The 27,591-nt window shown below is 40.8% G+C and overlaps 1 protein-coding gene across 4 annotated transcripts in view; it reads right to left on the bottom strand.

The window, feature by feature from the left end:
- Nucleotides 1-27,591, bottom strand: part of pcdh1a (protocadherin 1a) — a 149,451-nt gene that overhangs the window by 11,764 nt on the left and 110,096 nt on the right. For all 4 annotated transcript variants that reach the window (XM_054754024.1, XM_054754022.1, XM_054754023.1 and 1 more), the window contains one exon: nt 27,363-27,582. In XM_054754024.1, coding sequence (XP_054609999.1) covers nt 27,363-27,582 — 220 coding nt within the window. The remainder of the gene's footprint in view (nt 1-27,362; nt 27,583-27,591) is intronic.

The following is a 27,591-nucleotide window of genomic DNA, read 5'->3' as shown; positions in this document are numbered from 1 at the left end:
CCCCCCCCCAACACGCTGAAAAGAAATGAATAATTTATTATTATAGGTTGGCTTGAAGCTGCAGTACACAAATCAGCACCGTCTGCTTTGCTCTTTAAAACACACAAGAGGTGCAAAAGTCATCACAAAGTTTCAATATCTGGTGGGTCAGATGAAGCCAAGGATGGGGGGGACGATGGAGAGGATGAGGCCAAGCTCAATGCTGCGGTTAATTGCTTCCAGACCTGACAAGTGAATTCCCACAAAGTAGGATTCCTTATTTGCAAATGGATATTTTTGTAATTAGACCATAGAAAACCTGTTCATGGCCTTCTAAATGCAGTTTTTAACATTAGAGCCCTCTAGACATGAAATAACACCCTTATAGTCACCTTTACACTCCTGTTAGCCAACACAGTAGACATACTGTACTAACAGTGCATAAGCCATATAAGACATGGAAAGTATTAGAGCGTACATAAGCCATATAAGACATAAATAAGACTCAGGCTGGGTGGATTGATTTCACCTAGCAACATAGAAAGGAACGCTACACCTAGCGTCAAAAACAAAAACACAGCAGCATTGGCGGCGGCTTCGGTATGTAGCGTTACTTTCCGCTCGTGGCCTGAGGCGTTGTGAGCGAGTGTGTGGTGAAGCTAGTCGCTAGCCGGCTAGCAGCTAGCCGGTGTGGTGTGGCGAGGCGAGGTGTCACTACGCCAGTAACGCAGTTCTTGGGCGTAACAATGTTAATAACAATAATAATAATGTTGCTGTAGCTTGGTTCATATGCAGCTCACATGATGGAAATGGAGCCTTGTTGGCGCTTTTTGGAGGTCTTTTCAGAAAGAGTTCTAGGCGGAATAGGTGCGTCCCGTTACGTGCATTTTTAGCTGCCTCTTTTTAGCTGTTTTTATACCTTCAGAACGCACGGAAAAGAGAAAGACGTGTTTTCATGTCTCAGATAAGGATTGTGGATGATGGGCAAACATTTTTTTTAAGTACACTTCTCCTTTAAATGTGCATATTTTTGGAATAACAATCGGCCATGTTCAACCACGAAACAGCATGACTTATGAATGAATATAGTTTTGAAAAACAGCGATAGAGTGACGCTGCAAAAATTGGAAGCGCAAAGTGGCGAGGGAGAAATAACTTGAAGCCAGCGTACCTGCAGCTTTCCCATTTACGTTGTATCAGTCCCATGTGTAATCTAAGCGCATGTTATCACCATAAAAGGTCATTTTCTTCAGCCTGGATGGTCTTTACCGCCACATCAACAAGTCGGTGTGAACCTTTGCAAAGCTCCTAAAAGCACTCGGGCCGCAGTGGCATAACATGCCCTCCACAGGGGTAGGGGTATCCACGCAGCTTAACCCCCCACCCCACGTCCCCCGGCTGACTGTTACATGTGAGGGGTGGGTTTGCATGCTGCTTGCATCAGGGTGCCAGTGGGAGGTGTTGAGTGTCTGAAGCAGGCTTCCTCATCGTCTGATCCCCTGCCCAAAGGCATTGGGAGGTGGCGGTATGGGGGGGGAAGCTGCCTCTTCCTGAGATTTCACACTGCTGCTCTCCGTTTGATTGCAAATGCTGCGTCTACCCACCGGCTGCTTCCCAGCGCGTGTGCCGCACGGCTATGATCGATGGCGGAAAAAATATGAGAGAGCCACAGCTCATAGAGGGATAACAGCCACTATCGTTTGGGAGTGTGTGGGCGATATTAATGGCGTGTTTGTGGTCCCTGCAAACAGTTTATGTGGCAAATGACTAAGAAAGTTCCAGGAAGAAAAATAATCCACATGCGAGCAGACATTAGTGGCTGGTTGTGGCTGTCTATGTAATAACTGGCTGTGAATGCATACAGTGTTTGTCAGGCTGTGAAGGGGAAAAAAACAACAAACCATGCTTTTGTATATCTTTAGCTGTGACATGTCAAGCCTGTTTTTATACAAGTGCTCAGAACAGTTTCTCATAGCAAGCCGAAGGAACCGAAAACAGCCTTTTGTTCTCCAGAGAGGATGCGCATTTTTTGTATTTTTTTTTTTGCAGAGATGATAACTGCAAGCACACAAACAGTGTTGACATCCACATTTTACTTGCACGCTGTAATGAATAAAAAAACGCTGGAGTTTGTGACCCGGCACTTGCACTTCTACATCTCGATTGGGATGCTCTCCAAGGTCGAAGAGTTCGCCACCGCAACTTCACAGCAAATGACACCAGACAAACGTGACGTTTATCTGCTGCAATGTTGCTGCGCCGATAATTGGAATGCATTTATTCCAAAACATGCTTTGTGTACAGCGCCTCCAACACAAAGCATCATCGGGTCTTTGACAGCTTTTGGGGGTAAAGTCTATTTTTAAAACCTGTGGATTTCACTTGTTGTTGTGGCTTTGATATGAATGCAACACTTTCAAATGTAAATGATTCGATGTTGTGGCAGGAACGAGCTCACAATCAGCTTTTAGACAACGAGGTTAACGCTCGCAGAAAAACAAATCCATCTGATTCAAGCATCTCTCAAATTTGTACTCCAATTTGCAGTTTGGGCCTAGTGGGTAGCATGTTGGCCACCAAGTTGGGAGGCTCTTGGTTGGAATCTCCGTTGGGCATCTCTGTGTGGAGTTTGCATGTTCTCCAGGTGCTCCACTTTCCTCCCACATTCCAAAAACATGCATGTTAGCTTCACTAGAGACTCTCAATTGTCCATAGGTATGAATGTGAGTGTGAGTGATTGTTTGTCTTTATGTGCCCTGCCATTGGCTGGCGACCAAAGTCAGCTGGGATAGGCTCCAGCATACCCCCGTGACCCTTGTGAGGATAAGCGGCATAGAAAATGGATGGATGGATTTTGCAATTTTGAAAAAACTGAAAAAAGGATTGCTCTGATCACTGCAACAATTACATTTCAAGAAAGTAAAAAAAGTCCCATTTAAAACATCCGTTAATTTTTTTCCTAAAAAGAAAAAATATATTGTCTAGCAATGTTCAATAATCTTATATTAATAAAGTATACTTAGCTAGTTCTTATGACGATATTTTATTATAGTATATGATATATTAGTGTTTTTTTCTCATAAAAAGCTAAAACCCTGATTTGGATTATTCTTCAACAATAGATTCATATATATTTGTCTTAAATTAAGAATAAAACTGGTTTTAAATGTAAGAAGAAGATATATCTACACTGCAAAAACTACATTTCCAGAAAGTAGAAAAATAATAAGAATAATAAATAATTTGCTGTCTCAGCGGTCTGAGGAGTAACCAACATAACTAACATGCCGACAAGAAGAGATCTTAGCTGCACGGTGGCCGAGCGATTAGCATGTTGGCCCCACAATCAGGCATCCCGGGTTGAAATCCCTGTGGGAACCCCTCTGTGCGGAACCCGCACGCTTCGCTGGGTATTCTCTGTGTACTCTGCGTGTTAGGTTAATTGGAGATTCTAACAATTGTCAAACATAGTATGAATGGCTGTTTGTCTACAGGACAATCTAAGAATAATACTCATTTTGCTTCAATCTGGCTCACAAAAGCAAATTTGATCTAAATTTAGGAATCTTATAAGAGCATTTGGCTAACATCTTACCTTGTAATAAGAACATTTTACTTAAATCTAGCGATGTGATGAAGAACAACTTGCTTATTTTAGGACTCATTCTAGTGAGAGTGTGAAACTAACATCCAAACCACGGTGGGTCTCACAACTCTCACCAGTTTTCTTTTGCGACGCGTGTGAACCCACGGACCAAAGACACCGGCCCGCAACTAAAATGACTGCATAAAAGTCACAAATATATAACGTGTCAGAACCGCCACAACGTCTCTGCAGCACGTCACTGTCAGCGTGAGAGAGCTACATTTTAAAAAATATATTATAGAAGCCTTTCATGACAGCTCAGCTCAGTAAAAATAGCACACTATGTACACTACATCACTGAGCAGACAGCGTTTTTGTTCAGAAAGTTGTTTTAAGCAAATGCATCACAACGCAGTTCAGTCAGGTTGTGACTGTAAGCGTGTTTTTTGGGGTCCACTGATTAAAAATGCTTCTGAGCAAGGCATCGACGGCAACTGCTTGGAGAAGAGGCTATTTGCGTAACCTTTCAATCCCTGGTGCATGCTCACGGACACTAATAGCGCTCATGGGTGTCCAAACTGCGGCCCAGAGGCCATTTGAAGCCTGTGGCTGGTTTTCGATTGGCCTTACATTTTAAAAGTACAATGAAACAAGAAAACAACAACAAAATGGAAAAAAAAAGAGCTGTAATTTTACGGAATATTACAATAAAGTCATAATATTAAGCAAAAAAGTTGTTTTATATTATATTTTATATTGTAATATCAGAAACAAAACAAAAATTAAAGGTACCATTCTTTAAGGAAAATTAAGTTGGGGGAAAAAATTGTAATGTAACAAAAATAAAGTCAAAATATTAAATGGAAAAATTCACAATTAGAAAAGAAAGTTGGAAAGTAACAACAGCAAAAATGAGTAGAAAAGTTCCTAACAATAAAAATACAAAGCTGAGATGCAGGCTGTTTTTTTTAAAGATACTGTATGTAATACTTGTTAGCATATCTACATGCAGGGGTTTACAAAATGTAAAATATCAAAGTGGCCCCCTCATCTTTTGATTTTTCAGTACGTGGCCCTCGCTGGGGAAAGTATGGACACCCCTGCTGTAAACAAGCACAGGCGTCACACTCGGGCCTGCAGGCCAGAACTGTTTGGTTAATATCACTGAGTTAGTCCTCATCACCTCAACACACAACGTGCTTGCAGCGACCTGCATAAGCAAGCACTTCCTCCAATATGAAGTACTGCTTAATGCTGTAAAAGCACAAGTGGCAGTAGTCTTACATTTAGCACAAATTCACAACCATTCTTCCTAAGGGTGCCAGATTCAGACCAAAAGTAACAATCATTAAACTGGACATGACTAAAAACCATTCCACTTTAACTATTACATCCAGTCTGTCCAAAATAATGCATTTGAAGAGCCAAACACAGTCAAAAGTGATTGTTTTCGCTACAGCAAAGCATGCTGGGAAAGGCGTAATGCACCCATTTTACAGCTGCAAACTGTCAACCGAAGAAGGCGGTCCATCAGACAACTGCTTTGGTTTGATTATCACTCCCTCGCTATATTGTGGTTTTTCACAAATGAATAAATAAATAAATGATTGGCTGTTTGGTGGTGAACTATGGTCTACTATTAGTGAAAACATATGGAAACACAAAACATTGACATTAGCTCACATGACATTGCCGTAACACTGCGTGATGTCATGAAGTCAGCCAAGGCATGTCCCACATCATACAGCAAGAAAAAAGCTCTCCTCCCATTCCGTGTGGAAGTGGTACGTTGTTGGCTTCTTAAGTTTAGAGAAATAAATTTGAGGCTAACTGGTTAGCCCGCTAACTTGCTAGCTAGTCCCTGCAGCGTAAGAGTTGCGCAATGTTTTGTAAACAATGAATCAAAGGAGTGTACAGGTGACTATAGGGGTGTTATTTCATGTCTACAGGGCTCTAATACTGTACTGAAAATCGTAAGCAGGTTTTCTGTGCTCTAACTATGAAAACATAGCATTTTTAATTGGAACCAATTAACCGCTATAACGAGGGACGGCTGTACAAGTGTTGAAAATTTCAGGATAAATCACAAGAAAGTTGGGGATGGGGGTGGTGTCCAAGTGTCTCTCTCTGTGAGGAATTCATGAAGAATTGTTGCTGTTCTTCCATCTTCTTCACCCCACGGATGGAACCTTGAAGTGTTTGTCTCCCTCGGCAGGTTGGACCGCACGCTGATAGCGCCTGATGAGCGGACATGTCGGCCAGCGGCACGTCAGGAAGAGCTTCTGTGTTTGCTTCACCGGGTGACGGCCCTGCTCCTGTCAGTTCTTCCGACACGCACAATTTTGTCAACGAAGACCCTTATTTTGAAGACTACTTGGTGAGGGGCTGAGTTTGACAAAACCTTGGCACCTGCTGACAGATCACGCGATGCAACAGCTCCTCCAATTGAGGAGTTGCTATGCGATGTGTCAAGTCACACCAAGGCGCTCATAACACAGCGAGGAGATCTTTACATGGAAACATACACAAACTATCTGCACAGGCTGGGACAAGACGGGATAGTTTGCACTGTGAAGCTGACGTCATCATATCTCTAAGCAATGGAGGAAAAATACTACGTTTAGGTATTCAAACTAAAATATGTATTTAAACAAACAAACCAAAAAAAAGGCATTTAATTCTGCAAGTTCACATCAGCTCATGAATCACTGTGTCACCTTCTGTTTTGGGCATATTTATTCTGTCACAATACATTTGCCTTCAAGAAGAATAATTATGCTATCCAATTATGCTATTGGGTGCAATAATTCATGCAGCGTGTTCTTACTTTGGCGCTTACCATGCATATGAAGTAAAAACCCCATTAATTATTGTCCCTCTTCACATTTAGAAACGTTCAGTGCTGTCTTTAGGCCAAAATAGGTATTGTTAAAGTGGGAGTCATGCAATGTAAATCCAAATGATAAAAGCTAAAATAAAAATATGCCAAAAAAAAAAACAACAAAAAACAGTGGATTTGCACACAGATTTTTGGTAAAAAAACACATTTTAAATATTTTTCCCCCAAAATAAGCCATAGTCGGTAGTAGTTTTATAGTCCTAAAGTCCTATAGTAGTCCTCATTTATTGCAGTTAATTGGTTTCATATTTTCATAGAGTATAGAAAACCTGTTTACCGCCTTCTAAATACAGTTTTTTTTAACATTACGTATTAGACAGCACCTTTACACTCCTATTACCCAATATACAGTATAAGTGAGTTTCCGCCAAGTAAGATTCCTTCTTTATAAATGAAATATTTTCATTGTTACAGCATAAAAAACCTGTTTCCAACCTTCTAAATATTTTTATTAACATTATTAGAGCCCTCTAGACATGAAATAACACCCCCATAGTCACCTTTACAATCGTATTATCCAATGTATAAGTGAATTTCCACAAAGTAGGATTCCTTAAATGGAATATTTTTTGTATTTACAGCACAGAAAACCTGTTTATGACCTTCGAAATACAGCTTTTAACCGTATCCCTCCAGAAAAGACATAACACCCTTATAGTCACTTTTACACTCCTATTACCCAATACAATAGTCCTAAAAAGAGAAAATAAGACATAAGTAGGACTCATGCTTGCTCTGGCATTCAAATCTGGTGCTTGTGTGTCTCACCGAACATTACAATAACATTACTGACACCTAGTGACCAGTGGAGAATACTATGTCGCCGTCTTTGAATGCGTCTTTCATTTAGGCAAAAATATGCATGCTTTGACTAGGCTGCATTTAACCACCTATTAATTCATATATTTACAAAATAACGTGACGGAGTGAAGCTGCGAAATTCGTGGACCGTAATCCCCAAAAAGCAAGTTCAAATTCCATTAAACTTTAATTCATACGGTGTTAGTTTATTGCAAATTCTGTTCAGGTGAAGACTTTCATTTGCATGTTCCTGCACACTTGTAAGCTGCACACGTTATTTTTTTTATTTTCCTGGTGCTGATTATTTTATGCAAAACACGTCAGCCTTATTTGGCTTTTTGATTGCGCTCTGGTTGGACATCAAGGTGCTGCGGAAAAAAACAACCCACCAAAAATATCATTTTTGAGAGTTTTTTTGGCTGATTAAATGCCCCCCCAAAATACTGTCATGATTGTTGAACGCTGTGTTTAATCAGCTAGACCTTCACTGACGACTGGGTGACATTTACTTGGAGAGACCAAGAGTGTCTATTCCTGTCTCAAAACCAACGATTGTGTTTTTTGGGCTCTTGAAGAGTGTTTCTTTATGGGCTCCTACCTCTGAAGCATCTGAAAGCTTCCAAGAGTTTTTATGTTTGCACTCGATTGCCCTATGTGCTAGCGGCATTACCCTGAAGATCCGAGGTGGCTCGTTGGGCAACATGAAAACGGATTTGGTTCTGTCGTGCAAAAGTGTACAGCACAGTCAGGGTGGTAAATTCCAATGCAGCTGTCGTATGCGCCACCTATCGTTCAGTCATTGATCGTATCGACATGTAAAACAGATGTCTTTCATGAGCCATTTGCTGTTTTTCCTCCCCGCATTGATCCTGGTGTATCCCTTGGCTAATTCTATCTTTGATCCGCAGTGTGAGGCACCGTTAACACATGGCTGACATTAGGATCCACTAAGCCTTATACCTACATGGCAGGCTGAATGGAATACAAGAGGAAGAACAAAAAGTTCCTTTTTCAAAGAAATTGCTGATCCTCGGTGTCGTGAGGTCCACTGGGGTTTCCTGCGCCTCCGGTTGCTCCAGAACAACTTATCTTTTCATTATACGACATCTCTCCAAACCAGAGACAAAGAGGTCAAGGCTTAACTTGTGATCAGAACATGGGTGGTCTTGGAGCGTTCTGGGCAAACTGACTATCTGTATTATTATTATTTGCCTACATGAGAATGGGAATACTATTGAGCACACCTGTGTGCAATGTAGTGAACATCAAATTCAGTCATTTTCTAATGCGTATCCCTTCAGGGTCACGGGCAAGCTGGAGTCTTCCGGGTGAAAGACGGTGCAAACCTTCCCAGTCAATCACAGGAACAAAAGACACAGATGATTCAAATTTATGGGTCAGTTAGAGTCTCTAGTTACCCTAGCGTGCATGTCTTTGGACGATGGGAGAACACCAGATTAACAGAAGAAAACCCATGCAACCTGAGCAACTTCTTAGTTTTACTATGTTTACTGTACAGTCGTCCCTCGTTTATCACTCGTTTATGCATTTGTCATGGGCACCGCTGATGACTACAAAAAGGCCAGATATGACCTGAGGAGGTCCATACGAGAGGCCAAAAGACAGTACTGACAGAAGCTGGAGGGCTACTATTCCACCTCAGACCCTCGGCGCATGTGGGCGGGGCTCCAGCACATCACAGACTATCGACAGCGGAGTAGCGTAGCCACGTCCAGCCAAACCACACTTCCTGATGAGTTGAATGAGTTCTATGCCCGCTTTGACACCCAAACTCCTGATGAGCAGAGAGGGTGGCTGGACTTGGGGAGCACACAGGACTCACCTCTCATGGTGACATCGGCTGATGTGCGCAGGGTTCTGAACAAAACAAACCCACGAAAAGCAGTAGGCCCAGACAACATCTCAGGACGTGCACTTCGGGTTTGCTCATCAGAGCTAGCTGATGTGCTTGCTGACATATTTAACCTGTCGCTTGCACAAGCATCTGTACCGACCTGCTTTAAGTCCACCACCATAGTGCCCGTACCCAAGAAGAGCAACGTGACCTGCTTGAATGACTATCGCCCTATAGCACTCACTCCTATTGTTATGAAGTGCTTTGAAAGAATAGTCATGACCCACATCAAAAAGAGCATCCCGGCAGCAACTGTGGACCCTCTACAGTTTGCATATCGCCAGAACCGGTCCACGGATGATGCAGTCAACACTGCCATCCACACAGCCCTTTCTCACCTACAGGGCCAGGACACATATGTCAGAATGCTATTTATAGACTATAGCTCTGCATTTAATACAGTCAGCCCCCACAAACTCTCAAATAAGCTCCTCACACTTGGCCTGTCTCCCTCCCTCTGTAACTGGGTGTTTAACTTTCTAACAGGCAGGCCCCAGTCAGTCAGAGTCCACAACCGCACATCCAGCTCAAGAATTGTGAGCACTGGGACCCCACAGGGGTGTGTGCTGAGTCCGCTCCTCTACACGCTCTTCACCTACGATTGCGTTGCCTCCCAGAACAACACCAGCATCATTAAATTTGCGGATGACACTACAGTCATCGGCCTGATCACTGGTGGCGTTGAAACATCATACAGAAGAGAGGTGGCGGACCTCATAGCTTGGTGTCGTGATAACAATCTCCTTCTCAATACAGATAAGACTAAAGAGATGATCATCGACCCAAGAACAAGGGAAAAGGAGCCGCATAGACCCCTGTTTATTGATGAGACTGAGGTGGAGAGGGTGAAAACCTTCAAGTTCCTTGGCACACACATCAGCGAGGACCTCACCTGGTCTCACAACACCCAACAAATTCTGAAGAAGTCCCAAAGGAGACTGTACTTCCTGAGAAGACTGAGGAAATTTGGCATGTCCACCACAATCCTGAGTTGCTTCTACAGATGCACTATGGAAAGTGTCCTTACCGCCTCCATCACTGTTTGGTACGGTAACTGTACAACACGTGATAGGAAGGCACTCCAGCGGGTGATCAAGACCTCACAGAACATTGTTGGGGCAGCCCTCCCCTCACTGCAAGACATTTATAAAACTAGAGTCCTACGAAGAACACACAACCTCATCAAGGACAGCACACATCCACAACACTCATTATTCACACTCCTACCATCAGGCAGACGCTACAGGAGTTTGAAGTCCAGGACCACAAGGCTGGCAAACAGCTTTTACCCACAGGCCATCAGGCTTCTCAACGAAGCACTCACACACGCCGCACGCAACACAAGCACGCACTCATAGCACTTCATTTATTTATTTATTTATTTGTATTATTTATTTGTATTAATGTCTCTTCTGTTTTTGTTGCTTAATTTATTGGTATTTATGTTTATGTGTTTATGTTTCTTATGTTCTTATTCTTTCTTGTGTTTTCTTTCTTTTCGTGGGAGAATGAACAGAATAAGATTTTCATTGCATAGTATAACTGCTGTTTTACCATGCACATGACAATAAAACTCTCTTGAATCTTGAATCTTGAATCACCGTTAATTGATTCCAGGCCCGACTGTGATAAGTGAATTTTAAAAAGTAGGATTCAATATTAACTCATTCAATACCCGAACGCTCGCTCCCAAAAACGTATTTATACTTTTTTTTTTGCACAAAAGGCAAAAAGAGGTGATGACGCAAATGCAGTCAAGCAGTTTTGAGCCATAAAAACGGCCACATAGTGGCAGAAGTGCATTTGATAAGAGCTCGGCATGGATCCTTTGCATGGATTAGCGACCCTGGTGAGGACAAGGAGCATAGAACATGGATGGATGGATGTAAATAGTTCATGGTGTTATATTTGTAAATAAATTGTTATTTTGATGTAAAACAACCATTTTTTGTACCGTTTATGTTGGTGTAGTTGTTTAGATATTTGAGCTGTAACAAAATCTTTGTGTCCGCTCCTGTTAGTCTTTGTTTACATCACATTGCGCAGGCTACGGGATCACTGCAGTGACATTAGAGAGCAAGCTAACTAGTTAGCCTCTCCAACTGACTTATTCTGCACTTAAAGTGTTTCAAACAGAGTGAGGAAGAAGGACAAATAAGTCAAAAACTTACCATTTACAATTTTTCAGAGATAGTTGCAAATGGTGATTAATCCTGATTAATTAGTTTGAAAACTGTGGTTAATCTGATAAAAAATGCAACAAACTAAGATTACAGATCAGTTAAGTAATTTGAGGAAGTGGTAAGCAGAAGAAGGCATGAAGACTACGATAGTTGCAGGGACAAAAGCTAAGGCAAGATGCCGTTACTATGACGATGGCAAACAAGGACTCAACAATCACTTGAACGGGAACAGGAAACGAAACAAAATAGGGTCTCTGGTTAATCATACAGACGGGACATAGCTGGTGGAACAGCTCAAGTATTTTCAAGTCATCAGACAAAAGTCAGAGTCACTGATGTCAGTCCAAATTGAGTTGCAAAGGCCTCTGCAAAGCCCTGTGATGATTTTGCCAAATCAAGTCCAAAGTCATCAAAATTGTGAAAAAGGTATTTTTTAACAAATTGAATAAGAATGCCACACACGTTTTAGTGCCTGTTTTAAGCAGCGTCAGTGCAGTAATATAAATGTTTCATCACATTACAATTCGATTAGGGGATGCAGCGTACTTTTCCGCAATACAAAAATGAAACTTTAATGAGCGTTTAGATAAATTAGGTCACATACATGCAGTGCATGGCACAGGAAATAGCCTTAATCGTGGATGTGCATAGTGCGGTCTCGATAAATGACATACAAAATCATCTGGATGATTATTATACATATTTGTATTGCGTTCTGTGCAAATGATAACAATTAAAATAAAAATATGCAAAAAAAAACAATGCAGTGGATTTGCAAGGTCAAGAATATTTTATTTCATTTTTTTTCCCCAAAAATAGGCCATAGTCAGTAATAATTTATAAATACAGTAATCCCTCGTTTATTGCAGTTAATTGGTTTCATATATTCATAGTTAGAGTACAGAAAACCTGTTCATGACCTTCTAAATAATTTTGTTTTAAACATTATTAGATCTCTCGAGACATGAAATAACATCCCTATAATCACTTTTACAATATGTAAGTGAAGGACATTTTTGTAGTTAGAGCATAAAAAGCATTTTTTATGACCTTCTAAATCCGTTTTTTAACATTATTAGAGCCCTCTAGGAATGAAATAATACACCTATAGTCACCTCTACAATTGCGTTACCCAATATATAAGTGAATTTCCGCAAAGTAGGATTCCTTAAATGGAACATTTTTGTAGTTAGAGCATAGAAAACCTTTTTACGACCTTCTAAATATGGTTTGTAACATGACTAGCGACATCCAGAAATGATATAACACGCCTATAGTCACCTGTTTTGGGTTCTTCCTGCCGCCTAGTAACCAGAATACTTCATATCACTTGTGTTTCAATGTTTTGACTAATAATAGGCCATAGTCTACCATGAAACAGCGGCCATTTATTCATTAATTATTTTCAGAAAAAGTCCCTTGTTTTTTATGTTAATAAATGGAATATTTTCGTAGTTAGAGCATAGAAAACCTGTTTATAATCTGGATAATCACGATACATATTTCTACTGTGTTTTCTTAATAACAATTGGTGAGGTATATAGCCTATAAAAAAATAGGGAAGGAGTAAAACTAAGACAAAATATCACATGAAAGAATCGCACAACATGAGTAAACATCAGTCTTTTTTATGGCTGTACTTGCCATCTGTTCTTCAGTGTCTGCGTATGATGGCTACCTCATTTCCCTGCCAGACACACTTTCAAAGTAGATAGCTCATCAAGATGAGTGACAAGTGTAGAGGGGCCTTGCAACATGGCCATCTAAGGGGGAGCTAGCCAAAGGGGAACATGGGGAGGGAACGTGGAAACAATCCAATCTATCACTTTCAGGGCAATAGACTTGTGGTTTCCACCAATGAACTGCAAGATCGACATGAATCTCTGACAGAAGCCCGCACAAATCAGTGACAATATTCCAGCGGTACCGAGTTGCCTGCCTAATTAAAGCAGATATCCAGCAGAAAACTGGTGTTGGGGAAAAAAAAAAAAAAAAAGTTTCATTATCGGAAAAAAAAAAATCTGTCAGGATTTTTGAAGAACAGGAACTCTTCAGGGAAAATTCATGTGCTTTGAAAGACAAGTTTCAAACACCGGCAAAAGGGATTAGTGAGATTTGACACTGTTCACTGTTCTGCTTCTTTTGAACAGAACTGTAAAACAGAACTTATGGACCCCATGGATGCAAAACATAAAAACACACGTGGCTCCAAGACGAAGGAAGACAAACTCCAGCCATTTTTCTCTGTAGCTGCAGGCATGTTGAATATTGACGACATTAACGCGAGACTGCAAATTAGGAATTGATCCTTTTCCTGGGCGCGTTTTCATCTGTAAGGAAGCGTACAGCTGCCTTCTACTACGTGTTGCTTTCACTGCACCGCACATACACTCCTGATCAAAATGTTGCATTTTGCGCTGCTGGATCTTAAAGGGCCCCTGACATGATTCATCAACTTTGCTTAAAAATGTTAAATATTGTTTGGAATTATGTTCTATATTGTTCCATTTTTGAAAGCAAACGGCAAATTGGCAAAAATGGCAAAAATGACAATTATAGTTCATGGCAGCGCCCATGCCGAAGTAGCTCTCGCTGTTCAGTCTCATTTCCGGAAGTGACGTCATGGGGGTGACACCTCTCAGCTAAAGCAGAGCAAACAAACGCTTCACGAGGTAGATGGTCGACGGTTCAGGATATTTTTCTTCAAAATAGTAGTCATACCAAAATATTGTGTTGCTGCTGGATGTTAACAGTATTGAGTGATATTGTAAGTTTGTTTGCTTTTCAAAAGAGAAGGGTTTAAGACAAAAATGGACAAAGCAAGTGCAGAGAACTAGAGACAGATGGACGCCCACCACGAGTTCTGTTCTTTGCAGTGATCATTTCACTGATAACTGCTTTGAAGCAACACCTTTACACGAATCATTTGGCTTGAAAGTACGGCGCAAACGCATTTTGAAAAAATTCTGGTCCACAAGAAAAAAGAAGAACAACGTCAAAGTTGCCGCAAGTTATGTCTTGTTAACATAATGTCTTCTAAACATGACAACATTCCCACGAGCCTCCTGGAAACACTGGCATCAAGCACGCCTAAAACCATGTTTTACCTCATGAACAAGAAAGGCACAGCTACTCTTTACGCACGCCTTTTTTCCTACATGTTATTTCTATTTTAGGGGGTTTCAAGGTTTCTTGAGCTATGGTCTTAAACCTTTGATCAGCTGATGAACAGTCTATTTCACTTGAATGCTTCTTTGCAATAAATTGCTTACTCCAACATTTTTTTGTCGCACTGCATTTCTTCTTAGCTCTACTTAGAACCTCCTTAAGATCCAACAATGCAAAAAGTCACTTCTTTCAGTCTTTCAAACATTTTGATGGGAGTGTAAATTCATCATTGAGCTTGGGTGGGCCTGCAGAGAATGCAGCAATATCCTGAATCGACTGTGAAGGGTTCTGAAAGCAACTCCATTCTTCTTGAACTCACTGGAAATAAGGAAAAGCATGTCACAGCCGTACAGTGTGACTCCGCTCCCTCAGGGTCCATCCATCATTGAGGGGCAGAACACTAGTTAGAGGGAGCTTCAGCAGCTCCTGGTCACCAACACACAGTGGAGGGACGACCCCTCAGGACCTTTCTCTGAAGCCGGCCTGAGCTGCCTGACAAACTCAGGTTGAAGTGGATCTGCCCCCTCCCTCCCTGCCTCCCCAGAGCCCTCTACCTGCTCTGGAAATGCGGCGACACTTTGTAAGACCTCCCCGCGAGAGCAAAAGAGCACTTCCACTGCACTGAATATTGGCCTCTATAATCATCTTTAAAGTTGAAACTCACCATCCCACGGAGCTGCCAGTGGACACTCGGCGTTAAGGAGCACTCTGAAAGCCACCAGAGATGCCAAAGATAATTACAACATTTTCTTCATAGGTCCTTGAAAATATGTACAATGCCCTCCAACTTTACTTAAAACAGGGGTGCCCAAAATGTGGCCTGCGGCAAATTCTGAATATAGCATTTGACAAGAAAAATAAAAACAAAAACAGCAAAAATGGAAAAAATCAGCAGCAATTTTATTAGAATAAAGTCAAAATATTAAAATAATTATTTTTTAATCTAATGAGAAAAAGTCAAAACATTTTTGTAGCACGGGGTTCAAATATTAAGTATTTTTTTTAAATTGTAATATTATGAAAGACAAGCAATTTTTGGAAAATGAGGTTGTGGAAAAAGTTATGATGTGACAAGAATAAGAGAGGAAAAATTACAAGAATGAAGTTGAAATGGGAAAAAAACATTTCCAGAGATCATTCTTGTAAAATTATAGCTTGTTTTTTGGCATATATTTTCCATATTTTTTATTTCCCAACTATTTCAACTTTTTGTACATTTTCTTCTCGTAATGTTGACTTTATTTTCGTAATATTGCAACTTTTTCCCTAACCTAATTTTCCAACTTTATTTGGTTTTGTTTGTTTCTCATTTTATGACATTTAAAAGTTTAAGAAGAAAGTTGAAATATTTGGAAAATTAAAAATAAACACAACAGCAAAAACAGGAAAATCTGCAGTAATTTTAGTAGAATAAAGTCAAAATATTAAAACAAAAATGCAATGTAATCTAATGAGAAAATGTCATAATTTTTTGAAGATATTGTAATATTATGAGGATCATTTTAGTAGCAAAGACTTTTTAGTTATATTATGAGAAACAAAACAAAAAGTCTTTTTCTTTATTTGATTGCGGAAAAAGTTATAAGATTATGGAAATAAAGTCAAACAATTATGGAATAAAGTTATAATATTATTAAAGAGAAAATTGCCAAGAAAAGCATTGAAATAATAAAAAAAAAAACAGCAGAAATGGAAAAAAAACAGCTATATTTTTGCAAGAATAAAGTCAATATAGTAGGAGAACAAAGCCATATTCTAATGAAAAAAAGTCACAATTTTAGGGCAATAAGCACATAATATTATGAGAAAAAAAACTATTTTAGCAGCACGTAGTTGAAATATCAAAGAAAAAGGTTTTTTTTTAAGTCACAATATGAGAAACAAAAAAACAAATTAAAGTTGTAATTTTTGGAAAATTAAGTTGGGAAAATGTTATAATATGGAAATAAAGTCCAACTATTATGGGAATAAAATCATAATATTATAAAAAGAAAATTTATAAAGATTATTTAAGAAGAAAGTTCAAATAGTGAAAAAAAGACAACAGCAAAAATGGGAAAAAGAGCAAAGTTTTTTCACCTCATAAATACCAAATCATGTTATTGTCCATCTTAATTACCTATAGACAACTCTCTGGTTTTCATGGTGTTTTCACCTCTAAATGGAGTCTACACAGGCAAAACCTACCCTGAGCAATCTGAAGATGAGCGTAGATATTCTGTCCTATTTATCGATTGAAGCAATAGGACGCACCCGGGCAACTAAACACACCTGCTTTCGATACTTTTGCTTCAATACTCTTGTGTGAAAAATGGCTGTGATCAAACTAAGGTTTTAGGGTTAGCATTAGGACATTAGGCATTGATCCAGATGGAAATGCCTGGGAAATAAAAGCTGCAATATTGTCTCATATTCATCGTTTGATGTCACAACCACATGTTTTCAGTCTACAGCAAAAATGACGAAGTTTAACTCACTGTTGCAATACTTTTGGAGGGAAGTGTATATTCAAACCCACGTTTCCAAAACACAGTGCCGCCTACGAACCTGCTGTTTCAGCACACTGTTGCTCATTTGTGAAGTGAGAGACAGAAGTATAACGCTTTTCCACATGCATGCCAAAGCACAGAGCCGTCCACTTTGGTTCCACGATGAGCACATCTAAAGCTGAGGGACACCGACTAAGTCGACACTCATTCCTTTTACAAGCTTAGCACAAAACCCTGAAATTTTCAGTGACAACGTGGTGTTGAAAGCACTATTTACAGATCCTAATGTGCGCTTAGAAGCATGTACTTTTCTTTTTGGCAATTATTCGGAACACTAATCAGGGTTTCATCAACGCTGTACATGTGTGGATAAAAGCCTGCGCAAATCAGGAGCTGTGAAACTGTCCCAGGAGGATGTTTCAGAAATATCTCACTAAATTATATATGCTTTTCCCCCCACTTTCTTCTTTTTCATTATTCAAACAACATTAAAATTATGTATTATGCATATTTTATCAACATTTTCCGTGTGGTGATTTTCATAGAAGATATTCCGGGAGGTCAGTCGTCCGTGGTACCCAACGAACTTCAGGTTAAAAAAATATGTTATTGAAGTCAGTAGGACACAATGATGAAACCAGAGAGAAATCTCTTTCATGCGCAAAAGAAGGTGCTATGAAATGGGAGGGGGTAGATTTATTGGGATAATGGGCTTTCTATTCTGGTTCCTTCTAGATTTCACATGTGGCCGCAATCTCCGCCAGTCTATTACACATCAGCTCATTCTTACAATAAGCCAATTTCATAATTTGCGTGGGTTAATGGCCTGTGTCTCACGTCGCCTCATTCACAGGGTTGGCCTGTCTGCGGCCATTTTGACAAATGCTGCAGTCTGCAGGACCCGCCTTTCGCTGCGTGGCTGCCATTATTCCAACTTTCTTCTGGGACATTTTCTTCTCGTCTTTATGACTTCATTCCCATAATATTTTGCCTTTATTCTCCTCACATTCTAACTTTTGATATACATTTATTACTATATAGATTTTTTTGACAAATAACATCAGTCTCATAATATTACACATTAATTTTCGTAAAGTTGTGACTTTTTTATCTCAATATTTTGACTTTATTCTTGTCAAATTTCAGCTTTTTGTCCCCCTCATTTCTGCCGTGGTTGTTTTTATTTTCCAACTATCTCCTCTTTCTTCTTGTAAATTTTCTTATCGTAGTGATGACTTTATTTTCATAATATTTTGGCTTTATTCTCGTAATATTATAACTTTTTCCGCAAACAGATTTTTGAAAAAAATACTTTTATTTTGTTTGTTTCTCATACTATATACACTTTTTAAAAATAACATGTTTTTCTTTATCATTTCAACTCTATGCTTCTAAAATGACATTATTTCTTTCCTCATATTATTACGCATTCATTTTCGGAAAATTGTGACTTTTTTCTGGTTAGAATATGACTTTTTTTCTCTTCATATTTTTTGTCAAAAATCAGCTTTTTCCCCCCTGATTTCTGCTATGGTTATTTTTTTTTTAATTTTCCAACTATTTCAGCTTTCTTCTTTTAAATCTTCTTATCGTAATTATGAATTTATTCCCAGAATATTTTGGCTTTATTCTCATAATATTATAACTTTTTCCGCAATCTAATGTTTGAAAAATGACTTTATTTAGTTTAGTTTGTTTCTCACAATAGTAGAACTTTAAAAAAATAATAATAATTAAAAAGCAAGGGCGTGTGCTCATGCTGAAATTGTGAATATTGTGACACCGTGACACATCATTGCTTCTGTTTTAGGGCGCGTCCACATCGTAACGTTTTCAGGTCGAAACAGTATTTTATTTTAGCATTTCAGTTAGGACTGCAACTGATGATTATTTTTAGAGTCAATTAGGCTGATTTATCAAAACCAGGGGGTCGGCACCCCGCAGCCTCTTTGTTGGGGCCACCTTTGCAAAGCTCAACTATGTTTTTAATACCCGAGCGGGTAAAAAGGGCAATTTTGAAAGGAGTTAAAAATGTCCTACTTTCTGTAAGACTGTGAATGCATCCTGGCTGGTGATTGGATGAGCGCAAGGAAAGGAGGGGGAGCCGGTGTTTGCCTGCCTGGTTGAGACGTGACAGACACGTCTTTTCCCTCTGGGGTAAGCTAACGAGCGATGTACCCCCCCAATAAAGAAACATCTTGGAAGAAAATAGTGTTTCTAATCCCTCACAGACAGATTCCTTTGTCCTCTCTGCCAATGACGCTGGTTTACCTTTATGCTTGATTCGTTGGCGAGAAACAACAAAAAACGCTGAAAGACATTTTCAAAGAAAGCACTCAACACTTTCTGAAATGTAGTCATTTATTTTAAACGCGCAAAAGTGGTCATCCCTGCAGTCCAGCCCTGCACACGACGGGCTCGATCAAGGCGATTTTCCCGAGTCTCTGTCCAGCCAAGTGACACGCGAAATCTGTGCGTGCTCAACTTTGTGCTTGTGCATGTCACCGTGCACACGCTGGTGTGCGATGCAATCCCAAAAAGTTGTTCAACTTTTCATTGCTATCACCCAACACACGAGGCATTCAGACAACGCCTTCAAAGACGTTGTATTGATATGTAGTACTCCACACCGATCACCGGGTGTCAGTAATGCTACTGTAATGTTCAGTGAGACACACAAGCACCAGACTTGACTACCGGAACAACAGGTTTAGACTTAGACAGACTTTATTGATCCACAAGGGAGATTGCATTTTGTCTTGATACGAGGGAGAACAGACAGTGTTGTGAAGTATCATTTACGGACAGGTGAGGTATTGTAGAGCGGTATGGCGTGTGGCGATTGAATGGCCTGTCGCGTTCACTGTGGGAACGGAACTGGAGGAGTCTGTTGGAGAATGAGCTCCATTGCCCCTCTATTGTCCGATGGAGTGGGTGGGCGAGGTGTCCATGATGGACAGCCGTTTGTCCAGTGTCCTCCTGTCTCTTCACAGTTACAAACGCCTCCAACTGAGTGCCGATAACTTGCTCGGCTTTCCCGAGCAGTTGAATGATCTCACAACAGGCACAATAATCCCTATTATGGGCTACTGTTGTGGCCGTAACCCACACCACCGAGCTCAGCCTCAACTCTGAACCCCTGATGTCACTTCCTGTCAACCTCTCGCTCAGCTCCCCTCGCCCTGGAACACATTTACAGCAACACACACAAGCATGAGTCTTATTTATGTCTTATTTCTATCTCTTATTAGGTCAACTACATTGGGTGATGAGAGTGGAAAGGTGACTCTAGGAGTTGTGATAATGTAAAACAAAAAATGTTCCATTTCTCATATCAAAGTTGGGTCTGGAATCAATTAACCGCAATAAACGAGGGATTACTGTACTTTGTTTTCGCCCAGTGATCCGTTCTTGCGTGGACGTGCCTATTTAGTGATCCGACTGTGTGTGGACAGGTCCGGTTACAATGTTCTGGTCACTGGTAAAAAGGGTGCTGCTAATCCATTGTCTGGGTGTGAAAGCCTAATCCAGGTTAGAAAGTTTAATTCTGCTCCAGTTAGGCCCTTCCAGTGACCTGTTTGCTCTGCCATAAAACGACAAACAAGCGGGGGGCAACAAACAGCAGCAGCTGATGTGAGCGAGGCACAATGCGTGTGCTAGAATGATCTCAGAATTATAGGCGTATTACTCATGACAACTCGCCTCAGGGGACCATTTGATGGGGCTTTTTTTTCCCACTGACGCCTCGAACAAAAAAAAAAACAAAACCCTCCCATGACTTGTCCTTTCTGGTAGCAAATCCGGCGGTGACTTGCAGAAGCCACTACGCCGGTACAGCCAACATAGTCCACTCCGGTATTAACCTAAAAGACACCGACACCTGTGTGAGGACACCTGTGTGATATTATGGAACCCGGCAGGGACCTGGGCTGTGACTCACAGGACAAAAAAGCTGCATTAAGTTGACATCCTGCCTCTCAGCGCACCTCGCCTTCCTCCAGAACGAAGACGTTTCACACGCTTTGCTCATTATTTCAGTACACACACAGAACAGATACTTGCCAGGAAGAGGCAGTCAAGGCTGAAAGGACTGGACCTCGTATGATACTGGCATGGTAGTCATTAAAAGCAGAGGAAAATCCCTGACAGGAGTTCAAAAAGAACAAACATGTGACACTACATGCATCCTCTGAGAGATCTAAGGCTGGGAAATCAGACGGCATTTCTAAAGAAGCTCATTATCATGCAAATGGCATTCATGCCATTTAATCTCACCGTACTTGATATCCCACACGGCGCTGAGTCCGCTCAGAGGAAGGCTCAGCGAGACCGCACGCTAGGCAAGTGTCCATAGCACAATTCCTCCATCTGTGGACATTAGAGGGATTTTTTTGTGTTGCAACCTGGTAGTCGCAACAAGAAAACGAAGGCACTGTTACGCAGAAGAGTGACTATCACCAGACGAGATTGGGTCTACGAGAACGAGATGGGACGGGATTTTAACAGTACTTTCAACAAAAACTACAATGAAAAAAATATGACAATATATTGCAATCTACTAATTGAACCCTTTGGGGTCCTGAACTCATTTAGACGTAGTTTTTATAAACCTAAGCGCCTGATTTATACGTCTGTTACGTATTTTTACGTACTTTTTACGAAGGTTGCCATTGTAGGGAAAATTTTAACGCATTCACACGCATGCACGCACATGCACACACATAGTTTAGTTCCAAATGTGAAAGCTGTAAATAGTTCATGGTGTTATATTTGCAAATAAATTGTTATTTGGTGTGAAAAAACAAACAAACTGAAAGACTAGCCCTCCAGTAGCGGCCATTTTAGACTATTTTGACTGCTCTTTCAAGGCCCACAGAATATTGTGTTCTACGGCTATATGAACACGCAAGATTAGATTAGACTCCCGTCTTTCATCAGAAAAATAAAGTTTGTTTCTACCTTTTTCCCTTCTTTAGTAATCATCAGTAGAACAGAGATCAGTTTCAGGGAAATACCAGTTCCCAACTACAAAAGGGAGAAAACCAGCTTTTTGTGAAAAGCTTAACTTTCACTTTGAAACAAATATTTGTTGCTTTTGTGACAGCTGAAATATCTAAACAACTACACCAACATAAACAACACAAAGAAGGGGTTGTTTCACATCAAAAATGACAATTTATTTGCAAATAACACCATCAACTATTTACACTTTTCACATTTGGACCTGAACTATGTGTGTGTGCACGCGTGTCCGTGTGTGTGTGCGTGTGCGAGTGCGTGTGCGTGCGTTACCATTTCCCTACGATGTCAACCTTCTGCAGGCTACACTCCTCCACGCTCTCTCACTTCCTCCTTCCCGCCACGTGTGATTCGTCCGTTCAAGCTCCTACCAAATGCACTTCTGCCACCTTGCGTCCGCTTTTATGTCTTGAAAGATCCCTGAAGCGCTGATGCGTTAATGGAAAGTTCTTTCACCTTTTTTGGCTTCTCGCACAAAAAAAAACAAAACGTAAAAGACGTACTAACACGTTGTTGGGATTGGGCGTTCGGGATTAAGAAAAGTGCGTCTTTGCTATTGAATGAGGTGATGAGGGAACGCTGGCCACTTCTGATAAAACTGCCTCCATTTTAGTGCTAATCTGTCAGCGGGGTTGCAGCGCGTGGAAACTGCTTTCTTTCGCGCCTCCAAGGACCCTGGATGGTCTGTTCAGACCCGATTGCATCAGTTTGCAGCTCGGCAGGACCCACCTGGCATGATCCAAGAATCCAGCTGTCTCACAAAGGGTAGGGATTCATTAAAAAGTACCTTCTCCTATCTCAGGCGAACTGGATCGTTTCTGCTTTCGCGCGTCTATTTCATTTTTTTTTTGACACAAACATGAAACGCCGTGCAAAAGTGACTGGCAGATGCAGGGATGGTAATTTGGTAGCGCATTTGTCTATGAATCAATACGCAGCATCTTGGACATGGTGGATGGACAGATGGGGGAAGCAGGAAATCAGCTCTAGCTTCCTCGTAGCGTGCAACCTTGCAGCTTGTCAGCAACCAAACAGGCAGCACAGAACGGCTCACCGTGTTCAGAGCTCATCGTTTAAGCCAAATTACTGACCTCAGTGATTATGATGGGAGTCAATTCAAGTAAAGCAGCACAGCGATCAAAATGATTTGGCCATTTGGGGGTGTGCTGCACAACCCCTCCCCATGTGGGAGGGCACACACACACCCTGGATGAACATTGGATGTGACTGACCAACAAGTGTGGAATGTGGACGCCGCATCAACGAAGGAGCGAAACATACACACGGGAAACGGGGGTGCACTGAAACACGGCTGGAGAGCTACTCGCCGCTGATGAAGCATCCTGCACACTGAATGTTGGGAGAAAGTACTTCCAATCGGCCTAAAACACCCACGAGTCACACACTCAAGACCTCAAACTGAAGGTCTGAAGCAGGGGCGGATGCAGCCTGTCGTCCATTTTGAAGTGGCCCGCATCAAAGTAATTTACTCTCGCCTGTGACGCGTACTTAATGGCTTTGGACTTTTTAAACCAGGGGTGTTCAAAGTGGGGCCCGGGGGCCGCGGCGTTGTTTTTATTGGCCAGCGGCACATTGTAAAAATATCATTTTAACAAGAAACCTCAAAAAACAGCAAAAATGGACAAATCGGCAGTGATTTTACAAGAATAAAGTCAAAATATTCAGAGAAAAAAGTAATTTTACAAGAATAACTTTGTAATATTATTTGAAAAAATAGTGTCCCTCTAGTAGGATAGCATTGGAATATTAAATAATTGTACTTTTTTTATACATAATAAAAAAACAAAGGTCCAACACTGTCGTGGAACAAAGTTTAAATTTTACACGAATAAATTATACAAACAAAATATAGACAAAACAACAAAGTCATAATTAAACTTAAGAAACTGTCACAAAACAGCAGAATTTTTACGAGAATTAAGTCAAAACATTGACAAAAAAAAGTCATATTTTAATGAGCGACAACGCGCTAACATGATAAGTGTTAGCGTGTCTACGTAAGTTCATTCCTATGAAAATGGCAAAAAAGGCTAACATGCTAACCGTTCCATCAAAGTGGCCCCCGCATCCTTGGACTTTTCAGTAAATGGCCCTCGGTGGAAAAAGAAGCCCGCGACGTCACTGGGGTTGCAACTGTTGAAGTTCAAGCCGCACAACGGAAGGAACATCCTGTCCATGTTTTCAGGGCTCACAGACGCAAAGGAAGGCAGTCTGGGGCTCGTACTCGTTTGATTCAACTTTTAATAAAGCGGCACGTCATGCCCCCCCCCCATTCCATGCCTGCCAGTCATCTTGACGGTGATGAACACAACTCTGCACCAGTGCAGCCTGTCACTCTGTCACTCACACGCGTGAAAAGAACTTCATGTCACCATTGAGGTGGAGCTGGGGAGAATTTCAGCTGTCTCTTTTGATTTTCCTGTCTAATCCTTCCTTTTATCTGGGCTCCAGGTTATCTCCCCGAAGTGGGAATCACATTTTAATTAGGTCTATCCTTGGTTAGCGCTACGTCGTCACATCTCCCTGTCCTGCGTGCTTGCCCTATGGGTTTGCATGTCGGAGACTCTTAGTCCCCGCTCCCTGTCACAATCTAACACCTCCCGCATCTTGTGCCATCTTCGGGTTCTTTAACGGCTCCATCTCTGCTCACAGGCGGCTCTCCCGCTGCTGACAACAAAGAGTGCCCTGCCTGACTTAAACCTGCATTCTGCGGCTGGGCAAAAAAACAGGAACCAAAATAGAAACTCGAATAACAAAAAAAAACAACAACATGCAAATGTCACATACACTAGGTGCAGAGAGAGTGTGCAAACAGTGTCCATTGTGGAATAAGTGTCTACGTTTATATCTATGAACATGTTTAAAAAAGCTACCATGCTAACATTAGCAACATCTAGCAACTAGCACGGTGACACTAAGTTTCTATCTAAGGTATGTGGAAACGGCCAAGTGTCTATGTAAGTTATTACATATGAAAACGGCTAAAAAGGCTAATATGCTAACCATTAGCTTGCTAGCACCTAGCATGACAGCCCTAAGTGACCTTAAAAATGCCAACATGCTAAGATTAGCATGCTTGCATCTAGCATGGTAACAAGTGTTTATTTATGGTCTATAAAAAAAACCAAAACAGCCTAAAGCCTGACCCGCTAGCATGCTAGCACCTAACAGCACCAAACACAAGAGCTGAAGTGGTACTTCAAGTGCAGAATTAATGTACAAATAGTTTGAATGACTCGCAAGATTGTGGAAGCAGAAAAAAAAAACCTGGGAATTTTAGTCACAGAAAATAGCTGACATGCTAAGTGTTCGCTTGCTAACACCTAGCTTGATAACACTAGGTGTCTCTGTAACTATAACAATGAAAATGGCTAAAAATTTTAAGTTGCTAACATTAGCATGCCAGCACCTGGCATGGTAATGCTACGTTTCTATGTAAGTTAATACCTATGAAAATGGATAAAAAGTCAAATAGTCTAACTGTCAGCTTGCTAACAGTTAGCTTGATATCACTGAGTGTCTATATAATTTTTTACCTATGAAAATGGTTAAAAATGCAAACATTCTAATGTTAACATGCTAGCGTTTAGCATGTTAACATGTTAATTTATTGGTATATATGTTTATGTTTCTTATGCTCTTATTCTTTCTTGTGTTTTCTTTCTTTTCTTGGGAGAATGAACAGAATAAGATTTTCATTGCATAGTATAACTGCTGTTTTACCATGCACATGACAATAAAACTCTCTTGAATCTCTTAAATCTTGAACATTTAGCATGCTAACCCATAGCATGATAGCCATATGTGTCTATATAAGTTTTTACCTATGAAAATGGTTAAAAATGCAAACATTCTAATGTTAACATGCTAACGTTTAGCATGTTAACATGTTAATTTATTGGTATATATGTTTATGTTTCTTATGTTCTTATTTTTTCTTGTGTTTTCTTTCTTTTCTTGGGAGAATGAACAGAATAAGATTTTCATTGCATAGTAGAACTGCTGTTTTACTATGCACATGACAATAAAACTCTCTTGAATCTTGAATCTTGAACATTTAGCATGCTAACCCATAGCATGATAGCCATATGTGTCTATATAAGTTTTTACCTATGAAAATGGTTAAAAATGCTAGAATGTAAGTGTTGGTGAATCAAACATTCACACATAATTTCAAGAGGACCTTTTCCCACCCTTTTAAACTTGCCACCATACTTTCTCATCGAGTACCGGTGATCTAGCTAAATGAGTTACTATGCGGTCCAAAGCAAGGGCATTGCACACCACAAAAAATATATCATAATGAAAGAAACACATGCTTCCTCAGGTAGCAAACGTTTTAAGGAAACAGGAAGAAACCCTCCAAATTAGGAATACCGAGGCTCATTAACCAAAGCTGTCGCTAATTTTTTTTCACTGACCAGAAAAGAGGGCACTAAAATCTGTAACGCCACCTCTTAAATCTGCATTAGGCCCCAAAAGCCGAACCAAGCTAAGATAAATGATACATTACGGCAAATAAAAATGAAAATGGAAGCTGTTCCGGGTGAGTGGCGAGATATGACCACGTAAAAATGTCCGTTCTGGAGAGGCAGCCCAATGAGAAAGCTGTAATAACCAGAACCAAACCATGTGAATCAGTGTGCTAGTGGGCAGGGTATAGATAATGTTTGGCAGCCTGAGGCCATAAGATTGTTTTTTACGACAGTCAGTTGACAGTATGGCAGTTAAAGCTTTGTCAATGACTTTCTATTCATATCGACTCACACGATGCAGAGAACAACCATTTTTCAGTCTTCGAGAGGCCTCGAACAAAAAAAGATACAATTTGGATCCAAGAAACAAGGAGCTACTTATTTTGATCCCAGTGTTGTCTTCACAGTTGCCATGGTTCAGATTTATTTAGAGGGCAAATGCTCCATTAGTTGGGCTTTTTAATTAGCACGCTGAAAAGAGGGTCATTAAGGATGCCTGACAGAGGACCTGCTGATGAGGGAGGGGGCTGAGACAAGGCCGACCCGGGCTTTGATATCGCACACAAACATAGCTTGGCCTACGCAAGCAACAAAACAGCTCAAAATCCAAGAGCAAGTTGTCTCCAAACATGCCAACTCAACATCTTAGGTGCCACAATGTTTCAGCTCTAAAATTGCCAGGGAGCAAAAACAAATCTCCCACAAATGTCCCCAAAAAACACACACACACACACACACACACACACAAAACCCCTCATGGGTGAATTTGCATTGAAATCCATATTCATAGGCAACACAAGGGAACGGAGGGGGTGTTGTCATCGTACCGTTTTCAGGGTGTTCGTTCTCTCCAATGCTGCCATCTGGAGTGGTTCGCTCATAGTGGTCCTCGGGCAGGGTCAAGGGTCCGATGCGCGGGCCAGACGACGACTTGCTGCTGGGTGTCTCCGATTCTTCCAAGCCGCTGTCATAGTAACTGTGCTGGGAGGCATCCTGCAGGTCCTGCACGGGGTTGGTGGTGGAGAAGGTCACTCGCCGATGGGGGTGCTAGGAAAC

This window comes from Dunckerocampus dactyliophorus, chromosome 16, assembly GCF_027744805.1.
Source record: "Dunckerocampus dactyliophorus isolate RoL2022-P2 chromosome 16, RoL_Ddac_1.1, whole genome shotgun sequence".
NCBI classification, from domain to species: domain Eukaryota; kingdom Metazoa; phylum Chordata; class Actinopteri; order Syngnathiformes; family Syngnathidae; genus Dunckerocampus; species Dunckerocampus dactyliophorus.
Note: the sequence above shows the minus strand (reverse complement) of the source record. Positions and strands in the feature narration are given on the sequence as shown.